At 43.8% G+C, this 27,189-nt stretch overlaps 4 protein-coding genes across 5 annotated transcripts in view; 1 reads left to right on the top strand and 3 right to left on the bottom strand.

The window, feature by feature from the left end:
- The first annotated feature begins 763 nt into the window (after nt 1-763).
- LOC108086534 (neprilysin) lies at nt 764-6,577 on the top strand. The gene is made up of 9 exons (XM_017183471.1): nt 764-1,258; nt 2,794-2,953; nt 3,008-3,102; nt 3,477-4,050; nt 4,174-4,456; nt 4,515-5,346; nt 5,546-5,594; nt 5,773-5,971; nt 6,080-6,577. The coding sequence occupies exons 1-9, from the start codon at nt 1,144-1,146 to the stop codon at nt 6,422-6,424; spliced, it is 2,652 nt and encodes an 883-aa protein (XP_017038960.1). The 5' UTR covers nt 764-1,143; the 3' UTR covers nt 6,425-6,577.
- Nucleotides 1,385-2,206, bottom strand: LOC108086546. Its single transcript, XM_017183484.2, has one exon. It carries the CDS (start codon nt 2,148-2,150, stop codon nt 1,599-1,601), a length of 552 nt encoding a protein of 183 aa, XP_017038973.1. The 5' UTR covers nt 2,151-2,206; the 3' UTR covers nt 1,385-1,598.
- A 70-nt stretch (nt 6,578-6,647) lies between the features above and the next one.
- LOC108086537 (RYamide receptor) overlaps nt 6,648-27,189 on the bottom strand; it is a 57,920-nt gene continuing 37,378 nt past the window's right edge. Inside the window, exons 5-8 of one of the 2 annotated variants that reach the window (XM_017183474.2) lie at nt 7,921-7,989; nt 7,444-7,748; nt 7,091-7,182; nt 6,648-7,016 (exon numbers count right to left, since the gene is read on the bottom strand). In XM_017183474.2, the coding sequence (XP_017038963.1) occupies nt 6,892-7,016; nt 7,091-7,182; nt 7,444-7,748; nt 7,921-7,989 (591 nt within the window). In that variant the 3' untranslated portion in view covers nt 6,648-6,891. The remainder of the gene's footprint in view (nt 7,017-7,090; nt 7,183-7,443; nt 7,749-7,920; nt 7,990-27,189) is intronic. The other variant, XM_017183475.2, reaches the window with a different exon arrangement.
- Nucleotides 14,578-16,420, bottom strand: LOC108086545 (glycine-rich cell wall structural protein). The gene is made up of 3 exons (XM_017183483.2): nt 16,353-16,420; nt 15,789-16,234; nt 14,578-15,734 (listed from the first exon to the last, which is right to left on the bottom strand). The coding sequence occupies exons 2-3, from the start codon at nt 16,084-16,086 to the stop codon at nt 15,157-15,159; spliced, it is 876 nt and encodes a 291-aa protein (XP_017038972.1). The 5' UTR covers nt 16,087-16,234; nt 16,353-16,420; the 3' UTR covers nt 14,578-15,156.

Raw genomic sequence — 27,189 nt, 5'->3', positions numbered from 1 at the left:
TTCGTGTCTGTTTTGATTCGCTGAGAAAACAACTCGGACTTTGTATCCGAACACTGGTTACCTCAGAAGCACGGTGGGTTTGTCATGTATTAAGTAAAGAATTTGTGTTTAATCAGGGATTACACTCTACCAATGAATCAACAAGCACTTAAGCAGATTGCAACTCACGGCTTCTGTTAAAACACTTTAAAACTATTGGAGTTCTACAAAGGGAAGGTGTGCGAATTCAGAATTTCTAGCACTTGTAAAAAAAAGCAGTTTCTACACTTGTGTTAAAATTGTAATTACGTAGTTAACAAACGAAGAAGAATGCACACTGGTCTTAAAATAATTTGTTGATATTAAATATTTGTGGTTAAAATAAAATATGTACTTAAATGAATCATTTCTGGAAATGTCTTCTATAAGTATATGACTTCAGAAACTCTTGGAATAATTTTTGGAGCGTTATTTAAAATCAATCGACCCAAACTATAATGGATAAGAGAAACAACAACACGGACAACATGCAGGACAGTCAGACAGTGTCGGCGTTTTTCGGTGGGAATGGAATTGGGCGAGTGGGTCGCATTGGTGGCTCGTAATTGCCGCAGCACATTTGCATGGCCGAAGGAGTTAATGGGGGTTGCCTGATTTGTTTGTTGGCAGTACTATTGCCACTGCCAGCCGTATTGTTGTTATTCGGTTGCTGGCGCTGGTATTGGGCCAGTATAAATACGTTCGGTTAGCGACGCCCGGACTCCAATACGCCGGTAGTCGCTGTTTCAGTCTAGTCGCCCGCTGCACTGGCTCCACTCCACTTCGAGTCGATTTTTCCAGAGTTCTCGGCCTGCAGTTCCCCAGCTTTTGTTTCGGCCTCACATAATGTCAAATTATGCAACTGCCTGCTGTTGGCCGTAGGAGAAACAAGTTCAGAGTAATGAGCAAATAAATAAGCTGGCGGCCAGCTGTTCCCACTTCGTCTTGAACCGTTCCCTGCATCAGCGCAACATGTGGGCGTTGTGACGTGCATTCGGATAAAGCTTTTCCGGAGCTCATTGATATGCACCGGAGGCCCTAGGAAAATCACCAGTACTTAGTGTAAAACCAGCAGAAAAATCACACGGAATATGCATTAATCTGCCGACTAGACTGACTCATGCGATGGCAATGGAGGATCGCAACCGCATCTGGACTACGGGCAACGTCAACCATGGCTTCTTTGGCGACAATCTGCAGCAGCAGACCCTCCAGCCACTCCAGAGATTGCAAACACCGGGTGAGAATCTGAATGTTAATATATATATAATATTTCCCAAATAAAGCACTTTCAATTTTATGCCTTCACAATTTATTTTAAAATGCAATGCTTATTCTCTTTCCAACGCCATTGAATTACGACATGTTAGCAAAAGGTAAAGGCTTTCTTAAGCTTTTTTATTGCAACTTAAGTAAATTGCATTTACACTTTAATGACTCATGATCATGATATTATATGGTTATATTAAGGCAATTTGTGGTACATCAATACTACGGTCAATACCCGACACAAATCGCTAACCGCAAAACCTCAAAGATCTTTGGGTCACGTATTCATAGTGTGTGACGTGTCATTTGTTCTACCGGAACAAGCCATCGAAAATCGATCCGATTGCTTTATTGCGAATGGTGGACAGCCAGTTTTCGGCCCATTTGGGAGTTCCGACCATGGCGCTCTTCTGATTCTGTAAATTATCCAAGGGTTGAAGCGTAATTGTGTCGTCATCATTTGCTAGAATTTCAGGATTTCCAATGCTCTCGTCCTCTTCTGGCTCCACAGCATTCCCATTATTATTTTTGAGAAGAGAAGTATTGGAATCTTTATTTTGATGACGCCTCTTCTTTTCCTTCCCAAGAGCCCTTTGGCTAACTATTTTACTGATCCTGGAACATTTTCTCAATGCTACAATTCGATCGTGCATGGTAAAAGCCACGATCATTAGAGCCACCACCATGAACACTAAACAGTCTATGATGTTCTCCACCATTTTATAAGGTCTAGCGATCCTAGCCTCGAATTTGACCGCCTCCTTGAATATTTCGATAGTGCTGTAGACATCATCGGCCATACCAAAAAGATTCGCCTCGATTTCGGAGTTATTTATTATTAGCGCGGACAAAGAGAAAAACATTATGAAATATTTTTATTCGAATTTTGAATTTTGTGATGACAAATTTCGTACTGACAGACAATTACAATTGACAATTTGCTGAATGCCTATATGTAAATATTACTTTGATGCATTTAGGGCTATTTGACCAAGCGAGATTCTACTGTCCTTATTTCACATGCAAATTTAAGATTGGTTCGTGTTTTTAATCGGCTTTGATTTTTTAAAATGGGTTAAACTGCTGCCGGACACGCGAAATGTTTTGGGGCCATTGAACCGGACGTTGTCACCAGCTCCTAACGCTTTTTGTCTGCGGCAGGATTGTCCACACTTACAGGACTTTTTCTGTGACAGGTGTATGCATTAGCCAGGCGATTAGGGACACCGGGTGGAGGAAGCCCACCTGTCCGATGACGACAGAGACAGCGAATTGCGGCAGATCAAGATAAGTCGAGGCACACACGAACAACGACAGGTGGTGGGTGGTGGGTTGTTGTGTTGAGTAAAAAACAAACACAATTGACAACATTTGACTAATTAGCGTTAATAAAACCTGTCTCTGTCTATCTGCCTTCGATTTCTCAAATCTAATTGAGCTCCGGCAGAGACCAATTAGTGCTTAGTCTTTGGACAACAATAAAAGATTGTTAAAATCCAATTTCAGGTAACCTCAGCCTTCTTTCGGCACCCATTCGAGCCATTGGCAGTGGCAATGGAAACGCAGCTGCTAATGGACATGGAAACAATTCTGCCACGGAGAGTGCGAATGGAAAGCAGCTGCCCTACGAGCCCATATCCCCAAATCTAATTGGCATTCAATCCAAGTGAGTGCACTCCCTCCAACTTTTTCATTGTCTTTCATTAATGCTGTACTGCAGGTTTCGCCGGAGTTATTACCACAAAGTGGTGCTGGGTGGACTGCTGGCTCTTGTAATCGTTCTGCTGATAGCAATCATAGTCGTAAGCCTAAGCCGTAAGTATATTCTCCCCGAAATTAATTTTCTGCAATCCATTGGACATTTTTGAAAAACACTCCATCAAAAACTTGGACAATTTACCCCTTTTCGTATGCTCAGAAAATGGTCTTGCTGAAAATAGACCAAAATTCACAACTCCTAAGCCATTTCTTATTTTAATCAGATTTTGAAGTGGCAAAACAAGTTTGTATTTTAATTCTCTAATCAATAGTTAATTTTGTATTTTTTGGGCCTTTCCAAATTTCTAAAAAATGGGTTTGCTCGTCATTACTGCAATATTGCTTAGCCTTTATGCATTTTGCTCGACATTTGTGATGACTGAAGAATTCTCTACTTGCCCTTTACTATTGCCTTCTTCTCACCGTTGTAGTTAAGAAATCCAGCTCGATCTGCCGGAGCAAGGAGTGCATCCGCACAGCGGCCAGCCTCATCTACGCGATGGACGAGCAGACTGATCCCTGCGAGGACTTCTACCAGTTCACCTGTGGCAGGTGGGCCAACGAGCATCCGCGACCGGATTCGGTGACCTCGAACGATTGGTTCCGGGAGCGGCAGGCGCACATAATGCGCGTGGTGCGGGAGTTCCTGCGCTCAAATATCACCAAGTCGGAGCCGGAGGCGGTGGGCAAGGCCAAGACGATGTACCGGGCCTGTATGGATACCAAGCTGCTGGACACGAGGGATCTGGAGCCACTGGTGCGCTATCTGCTGCGTTTTGGACTGCCCGTACTGCCCTCGTCTTTAAACCTAACATTAGGAAGTGGTTCCAAGTTCGCCACAGAGGCTGCCAATGTCAGCTACAACTGGCTGCACTCCATTGTGGCCATTAAACAACATCTAAGTATGGATTTAATAATAGGATTTGACGTCTTTCCGGATCCCTTCAATCGAACCATCAACCGCATTGCGCTAGGAACTCCGGAAACTGACTCAGCCTTTCCATTGTGAGTGGTTACTTAGAAAAGATAAATTAATTATGAATTAAATAATTTTAAAGGACCCTTAGTCGGATAGTTATTTTTATTGCTTGACAGTTATTATGATAAATAAATCCATTTTACTCACAGCAACAACGATGACTCCCACAAGTTGCTCCGCAAGATACACCGGAAAACGATTTTCATGCAAAACAGCGATGATGAGGACGACAGCGAGGAGGATCGGGAGAGCGAGGAGGAGGAGGCGGCCAAGCAGACCAGCGCAGGAATGGCAGCCTATCTCCACTACGTGCGAAAGGTCATCGAGAAGTATCTGCTCTATGTGGATCCGAATGTGAACCAGGAGGAGGCCACTCTGGGCATCACCGAGTTGGTTAAGCAGGGCGTTAAAGTGGCAAGGAAAGTCCATGAGGTAGGTGCATCCACTCTCTAAAACGATTGTGCTTCATTCAACAAATAATTGCCTGTAGTTAAAAGAAGAAGCCGAGAACATTACCAAGCCCTCGAAGAACCCGGCTGATGATATTATCTACATATCTCTGTTGGATCTGCAAAATCAAACAGACAAGAACATTGCCCCAAAAACATTACCCATTTGGGTGCAATACATGGAACTGATCCTCAAAGGAACCCGTCACGCGGACAATGTCCAAATGACCAGAAATCTGACAATAATAACCAGCCAGGCGGACATAATGTATCTGCAGCAAGTGGTGGAGTATCTGGAGGAGACCCCTGCCTCCCATATCGAGTCCTACCTGTGGCTGAGCACCGTCGAGGAGCTGGTCCTGCACACTTCCAGCTCGATGCGCCTGCTCCACTCGGAGTACATGAGGCTGGCCATCGGAACGGAGGGCAGCACCCCGCGATCCCTGTACTGCGCCAACGGAGTCAACAGTCTGTTCGGGATGGCAGTGAGTTATGTCCTGGCAGACGAGGAGTTCACCAGGGACAAGTTACCCAGAGTGGAGCGGATGCTGAGCGACATACGGCGCTCCTTCGATCGCCTGGTGAAGGCCACCTCCTGGATGGATGCGGCCACCAAGCGGAAGACCATCCAAAAGTCGGCGGAAATGAAGAGCTTCATTGGCTTCCCATCCTGGCTGCGAAATGCCACCGTGCTGAATGCCTACTACGAGGGGGTGGAGGTGAACACCAGCACCCACCTGGAGAACCTCATGGACTTCGTCCACTGGCAGATGATGGACAAGCTGAACGAAATGGATAAGCCGGAGCCCATTGGCTGGGCGACGTCCCCTTCGAATGTGAATGCCTTCCACACTTTTCAATCGAATGCAATCAGTGAGTACACTCAGAGAAAAGTCATACTGAATGTGAAAACTACTGAACAAAGAGAGTTTTCTTAAAATTTAATAATATCCTAACTCTTCAGAACTAAGTATAAATATTTCTTTAAAACATTTATTTGGAAATTAAAAACATTTTTTATGAAAACAACCATGTGTAGAGCCTCTAATCCTGACACTATCTTATTTTGCAGCTGTGCCCATTGCCATTTTGCAATACCCGTTTTACGACCTCGGTCTGGAGTAAGTCCGTTCAGGAATACCACTGAATACTGAGCACTGAGTTCCGAGCACTGAGCACTGAGCACACTGATAGCGAAACTGAGCCACAGGCACGTTCCCGCACTCTCATCCCCACCTTGCACTAATCCCACCCCATCGGAATGGCCCTAACCCGATTGTTGGTCTGTGTCCTTGGCAGGGCGCTCAATTATGGCTCGATTGGCACAATTCTGGGCCACGAACTGACTCACGGATTTGATGACAGCGGCAGGAGATTCGATCGGGCAGGGAACATGGTCGAGTGGTGGTCCAACAGGACCATCGATGAGTACATAAACCGCACCGAGTGCTTTGTGGAGCAGTATAGTCGCTACCATCTCGCGGACATTGATGAATATGTAAGTAATCGGTTTTGTTAAATTTCTTCATGTTCCATAGGCTTAATGCTTACTTACCTTTTCTTTGAGCTTATACCTACATATAATATTTATATACGTACTTTTCAGATCGATGGGGAACTAACTCTTGGCGAGAACATCGCGGACAACGGTGGAATGCGCGAGGCCTTCTACGCGTATCGCCTCTACGTTAAAGAAGTTGGGCGGGAGAAGTCCAAGTTGCCGGGACTGGAGCACTTTTCCCACGAGCAGCTCTTCTTCATATCGTTCGGGAACCTGTGGTGCGAAACCTACACGCCGGCAGCATCGAGGTACGCCCTCAGCGATTCGCATTGTCCAGGCCAGATGCGTTTGCGGGGAGTGCTCTCGAATTCGGAGGAATTCGCCAGGACCTTCAAGTGCGCCAGAGGCACTCCCATGAACCCCAACCAGCCCAAGTGCCGCATTTGGTAATTGGCATGCTCAACGAACAAGCAATTGAAACAGGAACAGTCAAGTGATTTTTCTACCCGTTTGTACTTAGTTAGCCGTAAGTTTAGATCAATTATACAGGTGTCTTTTGCACGGTTCTTAATGGTGGTGCAAATAAATGGTAAACGCTTTTCAATTGAACCCCTCCGAGTTCACAGCTCAAGTGTAGGCTACGATTTTGAAGGGACAGCTTAAAATACACAAATTAAATTGCATAACTTGCGGGTTTATTTGAACTGGCTGCTTACAATCAAACATTTTTATGTGAATAGCTTATACTTTCTTCATTGGTACATTTAAATACATTCAGTACAAATACATTGAGTTAACACTTGCAATACAGGTAAAACACTCGGACATTCACACACATGCACACATATACACTCAGCAGACGGGACTCTGTGGGAGATTCTTTCTTTGGTTGTTGTTTTATTCGTTATTTTTTTTATTCAAAACTCTGTGCACTTTCCGTTCACGTGCACATCACCTGCGCTGTCTTCTTGGTGAGCAGGTGATTCATCGGCTCCGATGGAAGCTACCGCAAGGCTGACGTCTCGGCACATGAAGATTGGCTCTAATATAAAGGTTTAGATATATGTTTGAACCACTAAAGTGGCAACCATGGTTTAAATCAAACACCAAACTTACTGCTTGCATAGAATTCGCTCGTAACTTTCTCCGGGTGCTGATGTAGGTGGTGCACGTGTTCATACGATTGAGGTGGAAGGCCGCGGCTGTTCCTTTTATTTTACCAGAGAAGAGTGGAAACAAACAAGGATATATATTAGCAAAAAGAGTGTTTAATCGGAGCAAAGGCAACGCTGGTGCTGCGGTTCATGCGGTAGAGAGATTGCGTGCTATTTGATCGGCATGCAAGGCTGTTTAAGAACGGAACAAACTACGTTTACTAAGGACAAAATAAGTCCAGATTCCGTAAGGTCTACACACTCAGAGATTCAAAATCGAAACAATACGGTTTACGAAGTGAAGAGGGGTAGCACCTAATGCGTATCTTAGGTTTCCTGACTAGAGGGTCGCCGACTTGGCGATGGTACTTGATGTTCATCTCACCGGTAGCTTCAAAGCTCCGCTCGCCGCCGCTCCGCAGATAGCGATTGAGGCAGCAGCAGCGACGCAGGCCCGGCACGCGGTGCATGATCTGCAGGAATCCGCCCCTGAACCGGGCGTTCATGTAGCAGTAGATGATCGGGTTGTAGCAGCTGTGCGACATGGCCAGCCAGTGGAAGGCGAACCACACGTACGGCAGCGGCACCCAGCGCGCGAACTCCTCATCGTTCAGCAAAAGCTATGGAAAGAAAATAAAAATTAAAAAAAAATTATTTAAAATACTATGTCTAAAGGTAGATTAACAATAAAAATAATATGAATTCTATTATTCATAACCAGTTTTATACTCTTTTTGCATTAAACTTTTGTTGGTTAGCAAATTAAGTCACTTAAAGCCATTATATACTCACCTGCAAAATATTGAATGGCAGCCAGCAGCTGGTAAATACAATCACAACCGTCAGCATCATCTTTATCATCTGCAAGTGGAGGAGGAGAAGAAGAAGTTTGAGACCCCGAAACCCAAAGTTTATTTATAGGTCTGTGGTCGTATACAATGAGGAATTTCCATCCGCTTTTGTTTTGCTTTACGACCTTGACCGCCCTCGCATGTTGTGAAATTTATTCTTATCGCAGCCCGCCAAGCCGTAAAATCTATGGCGAATCATAAAACTGGGCCAAGAAGTTCAAGTTTATTTATATAAGGGGGCAATGACTTTCTTTTATCGCCCCTTCAAACTAATTTTTATTGGGGCATCTTTAAGTCTGAGTACCGAGGTTTTGCTTTGATGCTGCAAGCAATTATGAACTGGCACCCAAATAAAGCCGTTGTATGTGTGAGCCATGATTTGGGCCTACTTTTAGGCTTGGCAGTGAATGTTAACCCCATCCCCTTTCCGCACAGAAATCGTAAATTTTACTTCTCTATTTCAACACGCAATTGGGCTATAAAAATGTCTCATCGCGGGGTTCGGAATTTTTTCCTTTTGACACCTGAAGGAAACGCGTAAAATTCATATGTTGTTTAACTTGTAACTACTAATAATATTGTCAGTGAGTCACAGGACTTTAATGCCTGAAAGACTATAAAAAGGTTATCAAGTTCAGGCGAATTGCAATTCTGCCAAAAGATACAATCGACCTGAGACAGAATAGCGAATATGACGGCATAGTTTACTTTAACGATGAACTCAATGGCCACGTCCCTTTAACGTGACCACCTGAAGAAACTAGACATAATGGCTTACGGCCTGAAACTGAGCCACGACAAAGATGTAAACTTCAGTTTACAAGCATACAGTTATACACTCGAAAAACAGTTCGGGTTGTTATTAAATAATTTAATTGAATATAATAGAATTTTTGTGATAGCAACCTAATATTCTCCTAAAAATAATAAGATAAGAAAGTAATATAATATTGATAAAAAATCTTGTGTATTTCTTTAAGTTGAGCCAGGCAGCTGGCTATTTTCAGTTGATGATGCAATGGGCAAAAGGCTGGCGATAAACGAATCATATGCCAAATCTGAATTGAATTCTGAAACAAGCACAGATGCAAAGGGATAAATTGAATCATATTTGCATGCAAATATGTTGGCGTAATCGCCTGAATATGCGACTGTAAACGGAATCTTGCTCAACGGCGGGGGATTATGAATTGATCCGATGGCCGTTTGGTTGCGAATCTCTGTCTCCTGATGTTTACCGAAGTCAGCTTGGTGCATCTGGCGACAGTTCTTCGTCTGGCAAGCTGGCAATTGCTTTTTATGAACTCGCCAAGTCGTTTTATTGGCCGCCTTTGTTGCGAGTCGGTTCTCCCTTTTCAGCTAAAGTTCCCCGTTCCAGTTTGCAGTTGCCGGGTAACGTTAACGAGTACTCAACGAGGCCATTTGATTCGTTTTAATGCCTCGTTAGTTGGTCGTCCAGCCGCGGAGTGTTAGCAATGTCAACATTAAGTATACGCGCCGTTGTTCGCGCTTCAAAGCAACAACACGGGGAGCAAACAGAGTGAAGCCAAGCAAGCTCGTAATGAATGTTTATACAAATATGTGCATGATGTTTTCCCCTGGCGTCTGGGCACACGTCTCTGCCAGCGGTGACCTTTGGCCCGGACATGTGTACGCCGACTGGTGAACTCTGCAACCCAACTTTCCCTCCCGCCCACACAGAAAAAAACATGTAATGTAGATTCAAAAAAAAAAAAATATTATTTTATGTTTCCATAACAATTTAAAGGTTATCTAGAGCCAATACAAAATAGAATGGTATAATTTACTGTGTTTATTTTTGAGCAGTGTATTTTTCGTTTGTGGGTGGAAACTGCATCATCATCCGGCGATGGAGAAGTCTTTGTGCCCTCGCCAACTGAAGTGCCGGCTCTCCTGCCATACGACATATGTGCCGGCTGGGGTTTCATCGCCCGCGGCTCTAGTTTCATCTTTATTTTGGCAGTTTGTTTTGGCCACCTCGGCGTGACAGTTCCAAGACTTAATTGCCGGTGCGGAGGCTGCCGGCATTAGCTGCAATCACAAGGCACTTGGCTTTTCGGCGATTTGTTTTGGTTTTGAACCGGTTACGGTTGAGCCCGCCTATAAAAACTTAATGTCGCGGCTGGGCTTACATAAAAAATGAGCTCATGTTTAAGTCTCAGTACACCCGTGTTGTAATTCATCAAAATGGTTTCGGACTCGCTCATGCCCACACCCACAAAAACAAGGGCCGCCATTAGAAACTGGGCCATCAAAGTCTTAGGCTGACAAATGAGCTTGGATTCGCTGAGTCCGCTTAAATGGAACTGAAAGTGGTGGCTCTACTTCGATGGCGATGGAAAGGCTGCTCGTAATGAGGTGCAAAGCGTTCTCCAATCGTTCTCCTTCCAATAACTCACTAATTAAATTTCCCGACACGTCCGTTAGAAGCAAGTGGTTCCTACTTCTAAGACCAGCTGCCTGCCTTTTAGTTTGTTTAATTAATGTGGGAGACGTCTGGGTAGTAGATTGCTTTTTAAGCGCAGGGAATTCGATTTAATATCGATATTTTAAACGACGAAATGAATTCTTGGTAAAGAAAACTATTCAGTTGCTATTAAATCATGTAACTATGTTTTGTAACTGACGGCATATATTAATTGTTCACTATTTGTTACATCTGATAAATAACAAACACTGTTTATTTTTCGTGTTGTCCAATTTCATTCATTTCCGTTAAAGTTTATAACGAAAAAAACCCCTTTTTCAATTAACAGCAAAAAAGGGCGGAGTATACGCATTAACTGGTTTGATTGCATTTTTTTGGGCGAGCCATGTAATTTTATTATTTTCCGTTTTTTTCAATCTGCTTAGCTTAGTGGCACTGAAAGCGAATGGTGAGTAAACAGAAACAGTTCGCAGAAAATTGAAAGCAAAATTTCATTCACAGCTTCACACCGAAAGTGTCTCTAAAAATAAAAATGAAATAAATAGTTTGTAACAACTGGATCAATCAGCGTAAAAAGTTCCGAAGCTTACGATCATTAATCAATTCATCATCGATTAGCTCGTGCTCCAAGCTATCTTGACCAATTCCCAGTAATAACAACTGACCCTTGGACACCCGCATGTCTGAGGCTGTGGTAATTGAACCCACTTTTTAATTGCGAAAGTGCCAGGCAAAAAAAGGAGAGAAACGAAGTTTGGATTTTAAATCTCGAGTCCCGAAACTATGTTGAGGTGCGCACCCAAGTCTTGAATTATTATCCATGAAATGGCCAAAATCAAACGGTCGTTAAACCATTTGCTCGACGGGCAGCCAAACTAATCAGCAACTAATTTTCACAGCAATTTACAGAAAAAGTTTTTGCGTTAAATTAATGTTCTCTTTTGTTCAAAGTTGTTGTTCTTTAAAACTTATTTTGGCTCAATTTTATTATAACTTTAACACAATTTTTGCCGCAAATACAATAACCAAATGACCATCGCAAAGTCATAAAATGTAATTAAATAAAAGCAAGAAAAGCGAAATACAAATTAGGAGTGGAAAAGGGAGGAGTCCAAATGGAATTTTGTTCTCCACAATTATAGGCTTGGAAGTTTATGGCCCTAAGAACAAAGCGACGGCGGACTTTGACCGCCAAAAATAGAAGCAACCAGTTTATAGCAAATTGCGCCTTGAGAAAAACCAGGCATATATTATATTTCCCAGAGCTTCTGGTTAAGCCATATTGGGCGATAAAAGCGACTAGAGTTAAAGCCACAACGTTTTCACGGGTTTTGACGAAACGCATTGGCGGAGTTTTTCAAGTATTCCGTATCTTTTTGCGTACGTGAGCCGACTTTTATTTTACGACCTACATACATTATAATTAACCCAGCGCCTTCGCCGCATAGAGGGGCGTGGCAGGAAGCGGGCGACTAAGAAATACCCACAATTAATTAAACCACCCAAAGTGTCATAAACCTTTCGGAGCTGTCAATTAAACGAGGAAACCGAAAGTGCGACCTTCCCCTCCCATTTTCTCGCTTTTCTCTGCTGACCTCGCGGAAGTACTGCGTCTGCGATTTATTGTGGGCGTGGCTGTGGCAGGCGTTAAGACACTCAAACAGAAACCAAGCCCCAAACGCCCACCGAGTGAAAAGTAAAGGTCATAAAATGATTCGCTTATGACACAGCATACATACATACATATTATATTTTTTGTGAATAAGAGGGACAGTCGTTGGTTATCATACGGAATTTATAATAAGGAATTTACTCCCCGGTGTCTGTGACACGGATTCCTTCATGTTTGACTTGAGCCCTCCGAAAAATTGAATTTTAAACAATTCCTTTCCCCATGAACTGTTTTATCGCCCGACGTATTTTTGTGCTGACATTTATGTTGGGTTTTTCGCCAGCTCGTTTATTATCATTAATGTTATCGCTTTTATTACACTGGTGATGAAGTCTGGCCATAGATGCAATTTAAATTTTGAAATATTCTCCCCTACTTATCTCTATGCTTTATAACTAAATAAAATAAATAAAAATTGCTGCTTTAAAATATTTGGAGGGTCACAACAAGGCGGCACCTTATCTGCATGCTTCAATATGTTGTTCCGTATGGATTATTCTGATTTCACTCCAGTCAAATGCAAATTTGTTGAACCTCATCCAAAAGTCGAGTTTTTAAAGAGCACATGAGAAATTTTCTAGCACAATGGCACGTTGATGTCCAAAGGGAACGAATAAAGGACTTTCGGAAGGGCTGTGCACCAATTTGCATCAATGTTGCGGACTTAGAAACTTTTCAAATAGCTGGACTGCAAGTGGGTGTGTTTTGCTGTTGGGCGGATCAGCCTATGTTCAATTCATTTCCCCCTTTTACTCCCCTGTGAATCACAAGGGCTCTTTGTTCGGGTAAATTTCCCATATACGGTCGCTTGGCGATACGGTATGTCCTTGTTTTGGCCAACTTTCCGGCAGGACAACACGTTCAACGTTTTACGAGCCAGTCAGGAATATTAGCACTACGTGCACCGAAGAGTGCATCAATGATATTGTTTTTCCGCAATTTACGACACCTGGACCCGACAAGGTCGAACAAAGTTAATTAGACATATTGAGGAACCATTTGACATGACCCAGTATCCCAGCTAAGTATCCTAATTAAATTTCTCTTTAGTTAGCATCGAACAATACACCTATTAACGTTCCTGATTACTCCGAAGTGTTTCCATATGTCGTCAAAATGTTGTATTATTTATTTTTAAGTTACCTATGAAATGGCTTTGGGATTCCCTTTCAGAAATATAAAAAAAACAAAGAGCTGTGATGACTCCACTCGGTTTGGGAGAAATGAGCTGCAGGGCAAAGTTTTGCATGACGGATTGCCATCGATTGTGCTAACAAACAAATGTAGTTGAGGCTAAACCCCCGGCAAAGACAACGGCAGCGGTTCAGTTTTTGGCCCAGACAGGCGGAAGCGAAGCATATGCCAGTAAATTATGAGGCTGGGAACAAAGGCAGCGGCACACTCCGAATCGAACTGAGATCTGCCATGTAAGAGATAGACTCCAACAGCTGGTTAACCCATTTCGGCCCATTTGTCTTGTTTCGTTTTCCTCCATTTTAATGGGAATACGTCACGAAGTAGTTCAAAAAACAATTCATAAACTTTTTTTATTACTCAAAGATATATTGGGCGAAATCAGTTAAATACACTTGGAATTTGCAAAGCTAAACTACTGAATTTTTCTTATCTTTAACGTTATTAAATAAATATTTAATACACATCTCTGGTAAAACTGAAAAACTTTCTTATATTCAAAACAAATCATAATTATTATTGAAATTAAAAAGTCGGCTGATTTGGGTTAAAGGTAACAGCAGCCGAAACGGCAACAATTGCGCCGAAGTGAAAGTGGCAAAGTTGGGCGAAAATGAGAGGAAGAAGCTCGGGCGGCAATGACAATGCCAATGCTGTCTGTATACTTAAAGCATTAAACCATTGTAGAAAAATAAACAAAATTCACAAACAAAATTAAAGCAGTCGGATTGTAGTGTTTCCAAGCCGTTGGTAATGACTGAGAAAAAACAGAGCAACAGTTTGCAAAGTACATATAAAAGAAATTAAGTTTTTGCTCCTCTGAACTACAAAGAAGTTCGGAGAGAAATAAAACACTTAGATTTACGAACTGCAAAACCGGAGCCTCTAAAATAGTTTAAAAAGTTTCTCACGAATATCAGTGGAGCTAAACAGAAAGTTTAGTTGGAAACTTGACCATGAAAGGATTCGAATTAATTACAGGAACTCAAATCGCTGGTCAACTGCTGTCCTTTCCCACTATCAACCCTCAAGAATGCGTAAAATTACAAGTTAAGGAATCCACAAGCTATTCGAGTAATGGCGAGAAATTACTTTTTAATTAGTTCACAACGCCTGGGGCGGGAAGGTTCGCTTTAAAGGGCCAATTAGTACTACTTCCTTCTTTACGGGCTTAATTAGGTAACGGAAAACGAGCGGAAAAAGAGGTCAATGGGAAATCGCAAAGGATAAAAGCCAATCCCCATTTCCCCTGACTGCCAAAATTAAAATAAAATACTATTGAGTTTTTTTTTCGTAATTTTGTCACCGTTGTTTTTTTTTTTGTGCATAAAGTACTTAGGCCTAGTATAATTAAAGTATATATTTATATGTATGGGCATGTGAAGGCCCGCTAAATCATCTTCTGCTACAAATCATCATCATTATCATCATTCGCTCTTCCGGGCGCCAAGCGAGGTTCCCATCCAAGGAACCCGCCCTTGTCGCCTATTAGCTAATAGAATTTCCCAGGCAGGGCTGAAGGTTAGACTCTAATTCAGTTGAAGGTGAAAACGCTGAGATGCCAGCGATGTTAGTTCAGAGTGAGTGAAAATGAAGGAGGAGCGCAAGGAGGAGAAGGAGGAAAACGTTTTATGTACAAAAGTCGTGGGCGAAAGCGCCGCCCCTTTGAAGGAGATGAAAGTCTGAGATAATTCGGGGACACATGGTGGTCAAAGATCGTGTTGTGGCGGTTAATGGGTGTGATGTGGATGATGCGGTTCTCGAGCGAGAGTTTTGGGGGCGTGTCAACGACAGGACTAGTCAGCAGCTTGAGCCGAGTTCGAAGTTCGCAGTGGAGAGTTCTCGATGGGCTGAGGATCTGCTTAGTAGGGTCCGGACTTGCCGGGCGGTCCGTAGTTGCTGGACGGGGCCGAGATGGAGCCGCTGTCACCGCCGGAGAAGCCGCCGTCGCCGCCGGAGGTGTACCCGCCGCCGGTGTTGGTCTGGGTGAAGCCGCCGGAGCTGCCCGAGAGGCTGCCGGAGAGTCCGCCGGAGAGGCCGCCGGAGCCGCCCGAGAGTCCGCCCGAGAAGCCGCCCGAGGATCCGCCGCCGTCCTTCTGGGTCTTGTACTTGATGAAGTACACCTCCGGCTTCGATGGCTGCGTGGGCGCTGGCGTCGGGATGACGATGTCCTGCTGGTCCTCGGGCTTCTTCACCAGCACGTAGACCAGGGTCTTCTCCTCGTTCTGGGGCTGCAGTGGGATGACCGGAGCCTGGTACGAGGGTGGCGATGGGGCCTTGATGAAGATGATCTTGTAGTGCTTCTGCGACTGGCCGACGGGCAGGTTGGGGCGCTGGCGCACCTCCTCCTGCTCTGGTGGCGGCACGTGCACGTAGATGTGCTTCTGCACCAGGGTGGTGCCACCACCGCCGCCGCCTCCGAATCCACCGATGCTGCCACCTGAGGATTAAGTGTTTTACATTGAGCCTACTTCTCCCAGTGATCTTTACGCACCTCCACCGAATCCGCCGCCGCCGCCGGAGCCGCCTCCGAATCCACCGCCTCCGAAGCCACCGCCGCCTCCACCGCTGCTGAAGCCACCGCCTCCGCCGCTGCTGAAGCCGCCGCCTCCGAATCCACCGCTGGAGCCACCGCCGAATCCGCCGCTGGAGCCACCACCGAATCCGCCGCCGGAGCCACCTCCGAATCCACCACCGGATCCACCGCCGCCTCCTGGACGGTTGTAGTTGTAGCCCGCCTCAGGACGAGCGGCGGCCAGCGCCAGACAGGACATTAGGATGAAGGCTTTCATGGCTGCGCAGTCACGGGTCAACGGTGCGTATGGGTAATGGATAGTGGATATTGGATAGTGGATACTGGATACGGATGCGGTTACACGGCTCTTGTTCACGACGCACACTCACTTTAGCACTTGGCACTATCTCACAGTAATCCTCGGTCTGTGGTTGAGTGGTTTGATCGTTTGGTTTGTTTGGGGTTTGGGGTTTGGGAAAACAGAAACGAAACGGGGATTCAGTTATACGGATTAGTTGGACTCAGCTTTAGGGGATGCCTCACGTTGCTATATCCTCGGATTGCACTAGGCTGCTGTTTATTAGACCAAATCAAATGCTTCACTGACGAACCACTGCAGCCGCATCACCAATTTATACAGAAATCCAGCCAGATGCACGCCACCACCACAAACACAACCACATCGCCGTTGTGTCCGCGAGAGGGTCTCTGTTTCGGTTTCGGCTTTGGCTTTGGCTTTGGCGCTTTGGCGATGATGATGCGACTTTGCTTTCTGGGCACTGCGCATGCGTGGCGAGCAGGCCAATAATGAGGCGCTGTCTTGGCCATCTGTCTGTGTCTCCGTCTGCCCGAGTGTATCTGTATCTTAAGCTGTATCTGCATCTGTATCTGTGACTGTTTCTGTATCTGTATCTGTGTTGGTGTCGGTGGGGTTAACGTCTGTCTGTGTGGGATGGCAAGCAAGTGAAACCGAAATTACCGCACAATCAACTTATTACAGCACCGCCGATTTCCCGCTGTCGGATGTGCTGGAGAGCTCTCTCCGCCGCTCTTTCTTTTTTTTTGGCCAGGCTTTTTGGCCAAGTCGAGACCCAGTGTCGTGCACTTTCGCTCTCATCGCTGCTGGGCTGATTTTTCTGCCGCTGCCACTACCTCTGTCGCTGCCTCTGCTGTTGGGCCAAAAGCGATCCCGCACTTGAGCGTCAGCTGGCCTGCCGAGCGGTATGGCTTTCCTGGCCACCTATCCGCACAACACAACATTTTCTGCACAACGCTCTCGACGAAAGTGAAAATCCGAAGAAAACCCTCTCCACTTCGCTAACAATGGCAATTTCGAATAATTTCGAGGTGTGTGCCAGTGTCTGTGGATCTTTGTGGATCTCTGGATCTCTGGGCTGGCATTGTGTTTCGGTTCGAGGGGGCAATTTCCCTACCCCTCCCATGACAAATGCGAATACGTGCCACATGACGGACGACTGAGTGAGTGCGATTGTGATTGCGAGTGGCGGAGCTCGTAAGTGTGCCACTGTGCGAGGCCTACGATCCGCAGATTCTCCGCACAGATAATAACAAAACTGGGTTGGCCGTGTCTTGTGTGCGAAAGTAATTGCCAGGCGGGATCGCACTTACCACCAGACATCCTTGGTGTTGGGCCACCGCATATAAATCACAACTAATGCTGGCTCTTCAGGGTGATTGTTTTTGAGGTGATAATGGGAATGGGGCCTAATGTATGGTTTCAAAATGTTAAACTCGAATGGAGTTTTTCACAGCTCATAAATAAATTGTGAAAAATAAATTGTGCTGTCTAATACAAAATGTTGAAAAATAAAACAAAAAGTATTTCGACAAAAGGTCAAATTGTTCCATTTAGTTTACAAATAAATAGTCCTCTTTTATTGTTTTGATTACTTTCTTGCCCATCACAAACATAAAGAATTGATATGTTGCGTAATTTTAACGAAATAAAAATCGTGTTAAACGGCCAGACTTAAGAGGCTCTTTCTCCACGTAATGTTATCAATGCCAACTTATTTCACTCCACTTCCACTTTTCGTATTCAGACGGCTAATTGTGTTAGGTTTAATGAAGTGGTCCGGCAGATCGATCAAACTTAACGTTCAATGAACCGAATACAAAGCAGAGAAAGGTGACAGAGAGCGAAAATCGAACCTACACTTATTCAATTAGATGCCAATTTTCGGGTCAGCAATTTTATTGTGCCCAGCACAGTGCGATTCGATGCGATTTTTAATTGTATTGTGGCGGCTATTTCAGAAGAAAAAGTTCAAAGGAACATGGGGGATGGCAAGCATAAAGGTACACAAATTCGCAATCATAAAAAGCGAATAGAGAAAAACCGTCGGGGGGAGCAAATTGGAAAATGAAACAGCCTCTGGGGGGTAAAGTGGCCTCTCAAATAAGTTTTCAGTGGAATACGGTAGTTGACGTGAACATTTCATTAACCGTGTAATGGCCAAGACACCTCTCACCTTAAAACTCAATAAGCGTATTTCACTTTTTGACACATCAACGGATTCGACATTGTTTTAAGCCCACTCGATTACTCATATTTTCCAGCTAATGGGCGAGCATTTCTCCAATCCTGGTAATTAAAATCGAATGCTTATGAATCACCGCAATTCATAAACGACAGTTGACAAACGACTTTGGGGAATGGGTGTAAGTAATTACAACCTGGTGGGGGGAACGCAGCTCCGCCTTTTGATGCATGTGGATGTTGGCTAAAACCCGCTGATGATCGCGCTCTTAGGAATAATAATAATAAAAATTAAAACGCAACTGCAGTCAGCTGTCAGACGAGCAGTGTTTCCTATTGCGATTTCACCTTGAATCGCTCTCGGTGGTTGCATAACCGAAAACCAAACTGCAGCTTCGGGCCAAGTTGATTCAGTTGAGTCAGGAGCAAGAGCCACCGAAAGCCATATGCAAACACTGTTTTCAGCTAACGAGCGTCGAGCGATTTTTCGTGTATTGACAAACTTGCGGCTGCAATAAATTGCTTGGCCTGGGAAGCGAAATCAAATTGAAAGCCGAAAGAGCCGAATTCGAAGCGAACAAAAAGCCTGGCCAACAGCACCCTCCGCCAAGGAGCAATCAGTGGCTGTTCAATCCGCAACCTCGCTGCCTCCGAATGTCACCAGATGGATGCGAATGCAAATCGGAGCTGCAATCCAAGTTCGAGTTCACATCCGAGTGCACAAAAAGCGGTCGCCTTGAAAAGCTGAAAACTAGACTTTTGCGTTGCCAAAACACTCGAAAAAATTGGTTATTTGGCCAAAAAAAAACACGGGAAAATATGCTCAAAATATGGACTATAGTACCATCTTTTGCTCGTAAGAATATCTCCAATCCATTCGCATTAAAACCTAGAAAAAGAATTGTTTACAAATTTTTTCGAAATTTTTTGACCATACACCTTATAAAAAATCCGAAATTTAGAAAAATTTTTTTTTCAAAAATCAAATGGAAAGTGGTTGGGATAGTTAGCTGAGGTCTCCAGCTGTCGGAAAATTTGATTATTTAAGCTCTGTATCAAATTTTGGTTAAATTACAAATTATTAGAGGGAACCAAAGGAATGACTTCGTTTGCCTGATTTCAAGCACAAGATTTTTTTCCCGACATAAACGGTTTTCATTCAACTTCCGAATGCCGCTGGGAAAAAAGCGCCAAAAGCACGCCGATCGCCAAAATGTAACCGCAGCTGGCGATAAATCTCACGCTCAACAATGCGGCTAAAAATAAACGGCAACGGTGTTCAGTTGGTCGACAGAGTCTGCCAAACAGTCAATGGGGGGCACAATGCCTTGGGGACGATAAAAAGCGTTTAAATTGGAGTAAAGTCAACTGGGTGAAATTTAGTGTATTGGAGTGCTTAACTCAGTAAGTTATATTGTTGATGGAACTATAAAACTTTGGCGAAATGAGGTAAATAAAACTGAAGTGAGGATTCCGCTTTTTATTTGTGCTCTTGTATAACCTTTAATTTTACTTTGGTGTACTTAACATTGATAATGATATATTTTTTAAGTATCTAATTTAAACATCTACTTAGGGACTTAAGTTTAGTATAAAAAAAAGAATTATGTGATATTGAAAGAAAAACTTTGCCGTGGCCTTTAAACAAAATTTACCGCCTTTGTGCAAACACAATATGCCAGATGAAAATTTGTTTATTTAGGTATCTCTTCAGATATGCGAATTCAATGACTTGAACATTATTCGCAATGCTTGGTCCTCAGTGGGTGGTATGTACGAGGAGAGTTGCATAAAAGATGCCATATTTTCAGCTTGACACTGAAAGATAAAGCTCACGCAATGGGTAAAAGCATGGGAGCATCGCTGGGAAGTGGGAGGTTTATTTTTTCTATGGAGGCGGGCGGCGGATGATGGGTAGAAATTGGCGACGACGACGACGACAGTTGTTGCTTCCTGCATCCATTGTCGCCGGTTTTTGCCAGCGGCGTCTCCCCATCCTCATCCACATCCCACCCCCCATCCTCATCCCCGTCCCCGTCCCCATCTCCATACCCATCCTCTTTTCCCCTCGGTTTTTCATCTCCAGTCTGCCCAGCAACACTTCCTGCTTGTTAGGCAAACGGCAGCGTGCAAATTTTTTTTATTGTTGAATGCGATTTCTGTTAAAGCCGTTTGCGTTTTCTTAGTTTTTTATTTTTTTCTTTTCTTTAACAGCGGACTGAACGGTTTCGCCGTTTTTACATTTGACATTTTTGGTGTTGCTTCAGTTGGGGCATTGCATGTTGAATGCCGTGTATGTTGCCGCCAGCGTCAATTGCATCTTCCATCTGGTCGCGATGGTATCGTCGAGATGCATCGTCGCATCGATTCAAAATCTGCAGACTTATTATTTATTGTATGCCTGTCCGACGGCTCGACTTGTTCGCTTCAATTGAAAACGTTGCTACTCGAACTCTTCTGCCGGCGCAAAAGTTGCGGCCTGCTCACTTTTAAATGCTAATTAGTGTCAACGACTTTTTGCCGCATAGCTGCTTTTTATTTCTCGGTTTTTCGTTAAACGGTTGACCATTTGGCAATTCAAGCAGCACAGCGATTGTCTAAGGTCGGTGGTAAATGAAAATGTTAATGTCCAATACCGAAGGGGCTATTTAAAGTAGTGAGTAGACTTCAGTCTTAACTTAAATGTTTGTCATTAACCTTCATTTGCAGGCGACAATTAAAAGTTGTTTGTCTGCCTGAATAAACTTTTCCCATCGCACCTAAATTGGATTCGAATTTGTCGGTGTTGCCAGCAGATTTTCCTTCGAATTTAAGTTAAATAAGTTATCTGGCTTCAAGAAAAGTTAATGCATTAGGTGAGAGAAGGATCTGTGCTTAGATTCAAAGCAACGTGTGCAGAGAATAATCATTCCACTGGTTCAACAAAATCCAATTGGTTTTCTTTCCGCACCTTTTGTGCACTCGACGAAACCGCATTTGCTTCGTTGCTGGAAAAATGTTTCCTTTAATTTTCCATCCTTTTCTTTTGCAAATACCCTTTGCACAACCCTTAACCCGTGCAGCTGCTGACATGCATTTTTTTGCCCCATTTTAAAACCAACAAGGAGCTGTTAATTTAATTGCAGCACGTTAGAATGTCGAGCTTGTGTGCGTATACATTTTGCCACGTGGAAACACTTTCCTATGTGCGGACCGCATTTCTTGTGTCTTCCTGCTTCAAATTAGCATGACTTTTAGCTGCGAAACTATGTGTAGCATTTATATTTTTTCAATATGCAGCTGGCTTTAACGTCTCGATATTTTAGTTGCTCCAATTTGCCGGCTGTGTCATTCTACCGCATTTTGGTGCCTTGGCATCCAACTGACAAATGGCAAAGTCGTGTCGGGAGCAGTGCATTAATCATCTACCACCTCTCACACATGCCACATTTCTCACCTCGGTTTTGCGCGCCCAACGCATTTTACCTTTTACCTTTCGTCTTTGAAGTTGTATTCGAACCGAAAAACTTTGAATGCATTTTTGGCACCGCGGAAGTGTGGCAGGGGATTCAAAGTTCAGCAGGAGTTGCTAACTTGCAACTCCACATGGAGGTGCAACAACGAAATCGAGTGGCCATGCTACCTTCCAACTTGATTTACAAATAAAAGTTAAATTCACACCTAAAACCCCGGAGAAATGTGGGTCGCAGTCAGCTGAAATCAGCGAATAGCGCTTGCAGATGCACATGCATAAAAGCGAATGGCTCTATAAAGCAGCCCGAAATACGTGGCGTATGCGTAATTTTACAAATGAAGTGCAATTCAAACGCCTCGAAACTGGAAGCTGCAGACCTCGCAAAAGCGAAAACGTGTGAAAAAGAAACTCCCGGCTTTGATTATACGCCAGTCTGCTTTTTATGCATATCGTAAAAGTTTACCTAATGAAATTAATTAAATAATTAAAGTCAGCAACAATGCAGAGGAAAAAAGAGAGCATTTTCCTGTTGACGTTGAAAACTTTTTTTACATTGCTGAGAAATATAAAGGTATAATGTAAAAGCTGAGAGAATATACTGCAGAACTTTTCCAAACGACCTTTAATACAAAGTCCCATTTCAGCTTACAAAATGTGATCTATCAATTTACAAAGTCAATTTTTATATGCTGAAAATGTGAACCGAAGCAGAAGTAATTTTTGGCACGATGAAGGATGTGTTGTCTTCGCCATAAAAAGCAGTGAGAAACTACATTGTATGCCAATAAGGGCACGCCGCTCACTTTGATTTGCATGTGCCAAACTTTTATTGCATTTGGATTGCAATTAATTCCCTTGCGCCGAATGGATTTTCAAATATCTCAGGCTCCCACCGAGCGAAGTGGCTCAAATGGAGGCGAAATCCGGAGATTGGAACTCTGTTTATAATGCCAATTGCGGTATAATTTATGTTTGCGGTGGGAAACCGCAGGGGTTAAGTTGTGTGGGATCGCGGTCACATAGTTTCATTTGATTGTTTGCTTTGGTTATTCGGGGTGGAGACAGGCAAATGCATATTTAATGGAAATATCTTTGTCTGTCATATTAAAAGGTTTTCCCCCAAATCAGCGGAAATCGCTTTGTGTTTTCTCTTCACTTTTCTCTTCGCTTCGTTTTTGCATTTCCTGGGAGCAATTTTTCATCATTACGGGTATCTGTCGATCTGTGGGCAGCAGATGCACGTGCCCCAAAGACCCAAAGACACGGAGAAATGCCGGCGAGGAAGGGAAAAACGTGCGAGTTTCGTCCATATCGATTCAACAATGGCAGCTGCATTCGCATTCGCATTCGCATTTGCATTTGCATATCTGTCGAAATATTCGTAACTCATCAAAGACATCATTCCACATCAACTCCTCCATACGTGGCCAGTTCCTCTGGCCGAACTTTGTGTAATTTGGCGAGAAGATAATGCAAATGGTCATTAAGCACAGCAGTCGGATTCGCAACTTTATTGGCCGCTTATGCAATTGGCCAAGACTGGGGACTTGTGGCTAGAAGAAACCGCACAATTATTTAAATTGCGCTGTCGAAGACGTAAAGATGCGTGAAGTGCCTGGCATTCCTTTTACTTTTCGGGCGGCAGATACTTTTGTATCTCCGTATCTTTGTATCTCGATATGGTTGCGTGCGGCAACGGAGTTTCCTTGCCTTCTTTCGCAACGCTCTCCAGATTTCATTTGAAACTTCTGGCCACTCCTCAAGATATCTGTGAGTGTCTGGGAACAGCGAAGAAACCTTGAACTCATTCCTCAAGTCCTTTCAAGGACCCAGTAATTGCGTTCTGCTGGTGCTATTAAATTTCGACAGGAAACCCACAACTTTCGGCAAAAGCAATTGAAGTTGACAGCGCCAAGCCAAAGTTTAAGCCTCCTTCCTTAACAGACTTTCGGTCCAGGGGAAGTGTAAACAAAAGTCAAAGCAAGAAATCATATTTTGCGTAAATGGGTTTCAGTTTTCACACTTTGGCCGAGAGCATCGGGTCTGAAATAACAACCAGAAACTTGGGGTCATAAGATTGATTGAGCGTAGCCATGCCCCAGGAGGACTGAAGGCCGGCGGGAAAATTACTTTAAGCCGGGGGAAACACGAAATTGCTAAAGTAAACACGGCCGAGGCTGAAAACTTGTTAAAATCAATTAAGGGCATGAAACGAAAAGTGAAAGAACGGCCGACAAATGACAGTCAAAGCGAGGAGAGTGGTCCGTCCGTTGGTTACGCAATTTCGGCTCCAGGATGCAACTTCAATCGAGTTATGAAAGATGAGAGACCGCTGCCGTCGATTCGAACGGCGCGATAATCAAGGCGATTTATGGCGACTGCAAAACGCGTGGCAAACGCGCCTAAAAGGATGACCATCGGAGACCGGCTCTTCGCTTCCACCCAAGTGGGTATCCAGCACCCCCGACTCCGTGACCATATCTTCATGGGAATCCTCAGCGCCACCACCCCCAACCCCCCCGTTTCCACATTTTTCCCTCCCCCTCCCCCTTCCCCTCCCCCGCAACCGATTGGGTAAGCGCAAATTGAACCCAGAGATAAATGACCAGTCCACAAAGCGACTGAGATTCCCATCGGAACTGGCCGGCTAACTTTCGCTTTCAGGCATCCGCAACCCAGACGAAGATGAACACGCTGCCGATTGAAGTATTTTTTAACATCACCTGCTGTCACCCGTAATTAATCTGAAACTGGCGCTTAAACCGAAGTGCATCGTTCGGTCACTTGAGTACCTTGCAAAAAAACACTTCACAGATGCCAATTGCAGATGAAAGGATTACACGATAATAAAGAATAAAGTGCATTTAATTATACATTATCGTTAACGATCGCAATTTGCAATTATTTGTTAATAATTTACTTATTAAATGCTTTAATCAGCGGTGTCTTTTGCTACGGTTTTCTGTCGGATTAATCTGCTCAATACTCTACTTTCTTATTTGCAAATTGGTTTAAGAAAACCACAAAATTAATAGATATTGTGGTTTTAGGATTTATGTGAATCTGAAATTTGGTATAACTTTTGCCAGTAAAAAGAAATATTTAGATTAATAAATATATCATTATACGAACAGTATTAAATTTTTGTCCATGTTTACATAGAGCAATCAGAACTCGCTTTACTTTTTCCGCTCAATTTGCTTTTTGTATTCATACAAAGTAGCCGCCGTTACTTGTTTTGCAGTCGCTCGAGTGTTTGTTGCTGTTTGTGCTGTCATCATTTCCATTTCAGTTGTTAAGACACACCGAAACCGCTTCAATTGGCAGCGCAAATATTAATGAGCGAACGTGTCCGAGATGTTGACGATGCCCGGCGGTTCGGGGCGTTCACGAATTCGTATGCAATGTGGTGATAATTGTCCCTTGCCAAAATGACTTAATCGAAAATGCGGAAAGATAATCAATGAGCCAGGAGAAAGGGTGAAAGGGATAATTTATTGCGTAACCGAGGGAAGGAAAACGAGTGAGGGATTATTCTGTGGCAAGGCCAAATGGCAAGAGTCTTAATTGCAGGCAATTTAAACACCTCTAAAGCGATAATTCCCAAGGCATTTTGCCACCTGACAACTCACGCACATGCGTGATTTTTTGCACTTTAAATATAAACTTTGCTTAACGCAAGTGTGAGATATACACAAATAATTGAATATTGGCAAAATATATAATCAGCATAAAATCAAGCAAATACAAGCTTAAACTTTAAGACCAAATTTGAGTACGAACATCAACGTAATTTTAATTATTTTTTCATGTGTTGAAATGGTTATTCTTTCCAAACTTGAGACAACGGATGCTATTCATTACATTGCGTGCCAGATTTGTGAAAAATGCACAAACATTTGGCAAGCTTTTTTTGAGTAGTTTCGAGATATATCTGCCGCCCCGCCCCTTAATCATCGCCGAATGCAACGCCTCACGCACTTGACACGCGGCTCGATTAGGGGCTTATGAAAATTGCGCGAGACACGAAAAGGTCACTGGTGGAACTGGTTTGGACCCGATACGCGACTCGCGGCTTTTGCAGCAGTTGCAAATGAAACCGCAAGTGGTCGCATTCACGAGCTGGCCGCTTTTAACCTTGCAGACCTTGCCACAGTTGCAGCTTGTAAGTTGTAAGTCTGCCAGTTGGCAGGCCAAGCCGCAAAAGTGTCTGGCCAAGGCGAAGGAGTCGGAGCCTTAACATTTAACCTTTCGAAGGGGAAAACGTGTCAGGAAGTGCTCTGGCATAACCACAGACCCAAGGCTCGGTTCGGAGCACACTCGACGATACACGACACTCGCGCCTCTTTTTCGTTTCTTTCTCAGATACATTTCGGCCACGACTTCGCCCTCCAGGAAGAGACAGCCCGAAACGTGGGCAGAAATTGACCAGGAAAGATAGCTAAACACATTTAATACTTGTAATTTCTTATTTTAATACCTGTAAAATATACATGTTTAGTTGGCTTGATTACATTTTATTGCAAATCTTCCTCAAATGATTACTATTGATTACTATTACTACTATTAAATATATAGTCTTTTCAATGATTTAAAAGATAGCGTTTAAAAGGTTTTATATTTAATTGATTTTGAATTTATATTTCCATTTTTTAATGTCAGACCCACATAGAAAAGAATAAAGCCTGAGAAAGCTGCTAAACTTGGAAGCCAAATGCCAAGGGCCAACTTTAGTTATTGTTGACCCGCAAGACATAATGTTTCCCTTTCGGGCCCCCGTGCGAGTACTTAATCAAGCGAACTGTGTGCACATATCCATGCAGTAATGCTCTCCATCGGGTTACGCAACAGTAACTGCAACTGCAACCTCGCATCCCATTGGGTGGTTGTCGCAAAAGTTTTACGCATTTATGCTAAACGCTCAATTGTGGAGGCAGTTAGGCGCCGCCCACTAATTGGCATCCGCACGAGTGCCTCGGATGCATTAATGTATCTGCAACCGGCGATGCGTGCCACTCGGAGAGTTTGTGTTGCCACTGCTCTCGGCTTTAATCATTGCTCCCATGAACTCATACACTCATTACTGCAGCAGCTCACGTTTTAATTAAGCGGCTAGAGGCGCCGCGATGCTGGCCGAAAGCACCAGTAAATGTATCTCACGGATGTGCATAATCGTGTCGTGGTCCATTGGCAGTTGTCGGCTATCTGGTATTTGGTCTCTCTATCTGGGGCTTATATGCAGAACCGATGTTTGTTTTTCGGGCAAAACGAATCGAGTGAAAGTGCTTCACTTTCGCAAGCTTCTTTCGCACATTGGTGGGTGGCCGCAAAAAAACGAATTTTCCCAGCCAATTTCATCCTCTTTCTTTCGCTTTAATAGTTTCTGTTAACACGCTCCATTACAACGAAATTCAATTCCATTTATG

The sequence above is a fragment of the Drosophila ficusphila genome, unplaced genomic scaffold, assembly GCF_018152265.1.
Source record: "Drosophila ficusphila isolate 14025-0441.05 unplaced genomic scaffold, ASM1815226v1 contig_791, whole genome shotgun sequence".
Lineage (NCBI taxonomy): Eukaryota > Metazoa > Arthropoda > Insecta > Diptera > Drosophilidae > Drosophila > Drosophila ficusphila.
Note: the sequence above shows the minus strand (reverse complement) of the source record. Positions and strands in the feature narration are given on the sequence as shown.